The 6487-nt window shown below is 59.7% G+C and overlaps 1 protein-coding gene across 1 annotated transcript; it reads right to left on the reverse strand.

The window, feature by feature from the left end:
• Positions 1-2712: 2712 nt before the first annotated feature.
• On the reverse strand, positions 2713-6436 carry RNF212B (ring finger protein 212B). Its single transcript, XM_072355270.1, has 12 exons — positions 6218-6436; positions 5785-5837; positions 5504-5572; positions 5312-5427; positions 5183-5243; positions 4535-4560; positions 4415-4461; positions 4296-4338; positions 4150-4202; positions 3867-3903; positions 3343-3786; positions 2713-2813 (listed from the first exon to the last, which is right to left on the reverse strand). The coding sequence occupies exons 1-11, from the start codon at positions 6333-6335 to the stop codon at positions 3660-3662; spliced, it is 750 nt and encodes a 249-aa protein (XP_072211371.1). The 5' UTR covers positions 6336-6436; the 3' UTR covers positions 2713-2813; positions 3343-3659.
• Between the last annotated feature and the right edge of the window lie 51 nt (positions 6437-6487).

Raw genomic sequence — 6487 nt, forward strand, 5'->3', positions numbered from 1 at the left:
GGATATCCCTCATGAGACAGAATGTCTCCAGAGCTTGATTTCTTCTGTTACGCAGTTTCACCTTTATCCTGCATCAGGAATGTGTGAGAACGTGAGCACCGACCGCACTGACACACAACTAAGCAGCAGCATCAGAGGGCAACTCTGTTGGAGCCTTCCTGCATAGAAATGCCCACTAACACCTAGAAAGGGGGCTGCGGCCCACAGCATCGTGCGGCAGGTTTTCCTCCATGAAAGGAACTGTGGCCTGTGCTGTGTGTAAGCCACGTTATTGGCTCTTTCCTGGATGAGACTTTCTGTATATGGGGGCTACAGCGACCCACAGCTCAGGACCCAGCAGGATGTATCCATCATAGCACTGACTGACCAAGGTGGAAGTCTCTATCGCTTCTTTCTAACTGCAGGTTATCGCACCTCTGCTCTTCAGGTAGGAAAAGAACTTGGGAAACTGCACACGGTGAGTGGAATCCACCCCATTAAACACCCTGATCAATGGATCCATCCCATTAAACACCCCGTTCTGACGCAGACAAACCCTCTCCTGGCGCTGGTTGAACGTCTCAGACTCGCAGGGCAAAGACAACCCGGGGAAAGCCCGGGAATCGCGGGATGAAAAGGACACGCATGCGCCGTGCTGCCCGCGGCACCAACCAACGTAACGGCCGCAGTGTCGCCGATTGGCCACAAGGCGGCGCCAGAGGCCGCGGGAACAACCGGCGGGGCGGGGGAGGCGGAGCCGCTCTACGTTCCACTTCCGCGTCAGCGGGCGCGGGCGCCGCACTTCCGGAAGAAGCTGTGACCATAGAGACGGGCGGCGCAGAGCGGCAGCGGGAAAAATAAAAGCCGCTTCCGCTTTTGTGCGGCTTTGGCGGGCGGGAACCATAGAGAGCGGGGGAACCCCGGGCTGCGAGGTGGGACCCAGCGCCCACAGACGGGACCCGAAGGCCGCTCCGGGCCCGCAGGGTCTGTCGGAGCGACGGCTGCCGCTCAGCGATGGGGGCGCAAAGATCCGCGGCCACATCCCGGCCCGATGTCGGGAGCGAGGCCCTACAGAGGGATCTGGACAGGCTGCAGAGCCGGGCTGAAGCCAATGGGATGAGGTTCAACAAGAGCAAATGCCGGGTCCTGCACTTGGGCCACAACAACCCCAGGCAGCGCTACAGGCTTGGGGCGGAGTGGCTGGAGGACTGTGTGGAGGAAACGGAGCTGGGGGAACTGATTGATGCTCGGCTGAACGTGAGCCCACAGTGTGCCCGGGTGGCCAAGAAGGTCAACAGCATCCTGGTGTGTATCAAGAATGGCCAGCAGCACTAAGGAAGTCATCCTGCCCCTGTACTCGGCATTGGTGAGGCCTCACCTCGAGTGCTGTGTCCAGTTTTGGGCACCTCAGCACAGGAAGGACATGGAGGTACTGGAGCAGGTCCAGAGAAGGGCAACGAGGCTCGTGAAGGGCTTGGAGAATCAGCCCTATGAGGAGAGACTAAGGAAGCTGGGGCTGTTTAGTCTGAGGAAGAGGAGGCTGAGGGGAGACCTTATTGCCGTCTGCCAGTACCTGAAAGGTTCTTACAGTGAGAGTGGGGCAGGTCTCTTCTCACTAGTGACAAGTGACAGGACGAGGGGAAATGGCCTCAAGTTGCACCAGGGCAAGTTTAGGTTGGATATTAGAAAGAACTTCTTTACAGAAAGGGTAGTTAGGGACTGGAATGGGATACACATGGTTAGGGACTGGAATGGGATCCACATGGTTAGGGACTGGAATGGGATACACATGGTTAGGGACTGGAATGGGATACACATGGTTAGGGACTGGAATGGGATACACATGGTTAGGGACTGGAATGGGATACACATGGTTAGGGACTGGAATGGGATACACATGGTTAGGGACTGGAATGGGATACACATGGTTAGGGACTGGAAGGGGATACACATGGTTAGGGACTGGAATGGGCTCCCCAAGGAGGTGGTTGAATCGCCATCCCTGATGTGTTTAAGAGCCATTTGGATGTGGGGCTCAGGGATATGATTTAGCAGAGGGTTGTTAGAGATCGGCTACTGGTTGGGCTGCGGTTGGACTTGATGATCTTCAAGGTCTTTTCCAACCTGGGTAATTCTATGATTCTATGAGCTGCGAACAGCCGCACGTCACACCTCCAACCGCTCATCATCACATCTCAAACCTCTTATCACACCTCCAACCGCACGTCCCACCTCCAACAACGACAGACACCGGCTGTAAGGGATCAGGGCACTTTATACACTCGGCAGCAGATCGCTGCAGCTGCAGCCATCAGCCCGCGGGCAGCTGCTCCCTCCCTGCCCACAGAGGCGCCTCCACACCCAAAGCAGCAGCTCCTTTGCCCTCCCCGCTCACTAAGAACCTACAGCTCTCATCACCCCCATAACTCAACCCACAACCGCCTCCAGCTGAACCTCACCCAGCAACCGTGTGGGCCTCAATCTTAACAAAAAGGCCCCTCACCCCAAAGGCACCGTAAGGAAATTCCTTGTGCCCAAACGCCCCCTTTGGCTGCAGCAGCCCCTCCATGCCCAGCACAATCCCTATAGCAGCTCCTCCCCACTCCGTCCCTGCAGATCCTCACACTGTATTCCAGTGCTCCTGCAGCAATCCCTGCAGCAATCTGGTGCTCCTGCAGCAATCCCTGCAGTAATCTGGTGCTCCTGCAGCAATCCGGTGCTCCTGCAGTAATCCCTGCAGCAATCCAGTGCTCCTGCAGCTCGCCCGCGCTGTTGGCCGTGTTTCCTGTTGGAGCCAGCCACGAGGGCTCCCTCGGTGCCCGCACAGCAGAGCCCTACAGGGACAAACAGACTAACAGTGGCGGCCACCAGCCATTTTGTGGCCACCATTATGGCCAGGTGGCCACGACCCCATTGAACACATCGTGGTCAAACTGCAGCGCTCTGGGGCTGGACGCCCCATACGGGGCTGAGGGATGTGGTGGATAAGGGTCAGCTCTACGGGGTCCCTGTATGGCCTTGAGAGTGCACAGTGACACCTACACGGCCTTGGGGTCCCTCCATGGAGGTACCAGTTCCCTTCAAGCAGAACGCAGCCCTCAGGAAGTCTTTATGTAGCTGGGGTTCCCACCATGAGTCCTACACCGAGCCCTGGGTTCCCACCAGAGGATTAAGGATCCCCACGAGCAAAATCTGCTCAGCAGAAGCTCCTGCAGGGCCGTGGGGCTCCAACCAGGCGGTCCTTTCACACAGGGCACAGCTCCTATGGGAACTTCCATTGGGCCTTAACATCCCCAGCATCAGGTTTGGGGCTTCCCCCAGCCGCGCTCTGCCTCCACAAGTTTCCCCTGGCTCCAAGCGTACCTTGGCCTGCATGGCGATGCTCAGCAGGAGGTGGAAGCCGGGCCTGGAGGGCACCATGGGGAGCAGCGAACCCTGCAGCAGCCCCAGAACATCCCACAGAATTGCAAAGAGCAGGAAAACAACAGGAACTGCTGGAGTCTGGGCAGGGAGGCAGAGGATCTCGGAAAGGCGGCTGCTTCCAAGATGGCTGCCCCACCGCCACAGCGCAGCGATGGTCCCGCGTGGCTGGACAACGCAAGGGCTCCCCCAGCACTCCACAGGGCGGCTCCTTGAGCAGGGTGGGATGCAGCCTCGGCCCAGGCTGTGCCGTGCTGGGCTCAGCCACGGGGGGGCTGCAGCCCAGCAGAGAAAAAGCGCTGGCGCTCACCGGGCAGGACAGTGACCGGCAGCGGCGGAGTGGTGAAAGGAGCCCACAGCGGAGTATGGGAAGCCAGCAGGGCGGACCTGGAGAGATGGGAGCGTTGGTGGGCACAGGGACACTGGGTGCCCAGACAGCACAGCCAGCCCCGCGCTGCACCACTCACCTGTGGGCCAGACCGGGGGTGGAGCCTGGAGAGGGGGCTGCGGGGCAGAGGGGCAGGGTCAGAGGGGAGAGACAAGGCTGGAAATGGAGTCAAGAGAGCAGTGGGGAAGCCACGGGGTGCAGTGATCAGTGGTGTGAACCAGAGGGGCTTTGGGTGGGGGGCTGCAGGCACGGGGGTGAAAGGGCTGGAGGAACGTAGGGCTGGGGATGCGGTGGGGCTGGGAGCCTGGGGGTGGGCACGGCTGGGAGGGGAGGTGGCACTTGCAGCAGGTTTGGGGGCTCACCCAGCCACGTCGGGGTGCTGCTGGCCGAGGGCTGCTCCAGTGAGGCTAAACGGCTGCATTGTGGGAGCACATGTGGGGGGAAAAGACACAAATCTGAGGGTGTGCCCCCCGTTTCTGCAATAGGGCAATCCGGGGGCCCTGCTCACCTCACCACCTGCCCGCTGAGCTGCCGCCGAGGCTGTGGGGTGACTGGAGCAGACAGAGGCATTTTAATGAATTCCTCTTAAAACTGGGTGGAAACGGGTAAAATTAGTGGGGGCCCTACCTGTTGTTGCTGGGGAAGTGATGCCAATGGGCCGAGGAGTGCTGCTCCTGCGTGGAGAAATGTGGGTGCTGATCGATGGACCCTCCCCCTTTCCCCAAGGTTATAATGCTTGGGGCTCACCTGCTCGACCGCCACGTAGGGGAGACCTGTGGGAAGAAAAGGAATTAAATTGGGGAAAACTGGAGTAAAAAGGGGAGAAATGCAGGCATGACTAAGGAAAGGGGGCAAAACTGAAGGGTTTGGTAAATGAGGGTGTTATATGGGAAAAAATGGGTAAAAGGGCACTTAAATCTAAATCTGCCTAAAGGGGGCTACGAGGATGGAGACAGATTCTTTAGCAGGGTTTCTGTTGTGATAGGACAAGAGGGAAGGTTTCAAACTAAGAGGAGAGACTGGATTGGAAATAAGGAAGGAGTTTTTTTAACAGTAAGGGTGGTGAGGCATTGGCAAAGGTTGGCCAGAGAGGTGGTGGTAGCCCATCCCTGCAGACACCACGGGCAGGGGATGGGACTCTGAGCACTGATGGAGCTGTGGGTGTTCCTGCTCAGTGCAGGAAGTGGGACCTGATGGCCTTAGAAGGGCCCTTCCAACCCAAAAGGTTCCATGATCGTCAACAAGGAAAAATAGGGAGCTAAAGAAGGAAAAATGGGGGGCTAAATGTGAGAAAAGTGAGAATTAAATATAGAAAAATTTGAGGCTGACTGAGGAAAAAAAGGAGACTGAAGTGGTGGGAAAAAGGTGAGCATTAAACAGAGAAAAAAGGGTGACCTCAGCCTCCCGCAGGTGCCTCCGCAGCTCCCCGTTCTCCCTTCGAAGCTCCTCTGCTTCTCTGTGGGAAGCCTGAGTGAGGCCGGGGGGTAAGAGGGGCACAGGGCAGCCCCCGGCAGTGGCACCCACCTCTGCTTGGAGTCCAGCGCCCGGCGGGCGTCCCGCAGTGCTGCCTCAGCCCGGCGCGCTGCGTCCCGGTGGGAGGCGAGCAGCAGGTCCACCTGTGCCTGCTGGAAGCGCCAGGCCTAAGGGGAGACACCTGGGGTCCGTTGTGTTCTGGGGGCGTTTACAGATGGCGGGGAGCCCCCTGAGTGTGCTCACCTGAGAGATGTGTGCCAGGCGCTGCCGGGCAATGGCGGCGGGGCTCTTTAAGAAGAGTGTCTCCTCCGGCTGTAAGTGGGGGAGGGAGAGGAGGACAGCACAGAAGGACAACATGGCCAGGTGCCTTCCAGGCGGCAGCCCACAGGGGTACAAAATGGCAGCCAAAATGTGTGTATGTGAAGGGGGAGGCGCACAAAGATGGAAACCAGGGAGGCGAAACCAAGATGGACCCTTTGTGGTGTGTTGGGGGGCAACCAGAACGATGGTCCCGGGACACTCACCTGCTCGGGGATGGGGAAGTGGCGGCACGCGGCAGCACAGATGGGGCACGGCCCTGCGGTGTGGGGAGCAGGTTAAAGGCCCCCAAACAGCGCTCGGTAGGGCCCAGCCCTCAGCCCCCCCCAACGGAACAGCCCCAGCCTGAAGCCATCGGGGCAGGACGGGACGGGGGTATTTTCAGGAGCCGAAAGAGGTGCCTCTCTGCGCCTCCATGGCGTGTGGGCTAAAGATGCGGGTGGGTCCTTACGGGCAGTTTGTTGGGTTAAAAGTCTGGGGGTCCCCAGACCGTGGGGATGGAACATGGCGCCCCTCAGCGGCAGCGCCGTGTGGGGCTGCAGGCCCAGGACGGCCCTTCGGCTGGGATACGACTCGGAGTCTCCGCTCCGTCCTGAGGGGCCGCGCGGGGGGATCCGGGCCGTGCGGGGGGCTCCGTACCTGCGACCAGACAGGCCTCGCACAGCACGTGCCCGCAGCTGGTGACGGAGAAGCGGGCGCCGTCCTGCCGGTAGCAGCGGTTGCAGTGGAACCAGTCCCGGCCGGGGGGCACCGCCATGGCCCGGAGCGGACGGCGGCGGGAAGCGCCTGAGGGGAACCGTTACAAGGGCGGGAAAGGGGCAAAGGCGGAGAGGGGCGCGGGAAGCGGCGGCGCGGTCAGTGCTGTCAGTCAGTGCTGTCAGTCAGTGCTGTCAGTCAGTCAGTGCTGTC

Source organism: Excalfactoria chinensis, chromosome 1 (assembly GCF_039878825.1).
Source record: "Excalfactoria chinensis isolate bCotChi1 chromosome 1, bCotChi1.hap2, whole genome shotgun sequence".
NCBI lineage: Eukaryota > Metazoa > Chordata > Aves > Galliformes > Phasianidae > Excalfactoria > Excalfactoria chinensis.

Coding starts and splice junctions, on each gene's coding strand:
- RNF212B (XM_072355270.1), bottom strand. CDS start 6,335: ATGGCGGTGCCCCCCGGCCGGGACTGGTTCCACTGCAACCGCTGCTAC. Junction 5,244..5,311: donor GCGCTGGACTCCAAGCAGAG/GTGGGTGCCACT, acceptor GGCTTCCCACAG/AGAAGCAGAGGAGCTTCGAA. Junction 3,787..3,866: donor ACCCCCGGTCTGGCCCACAG/GTGAGTGGTGCA, acceptor CCATCTCTCCAG/GTCCGCCCTGCTGGCTTCCC.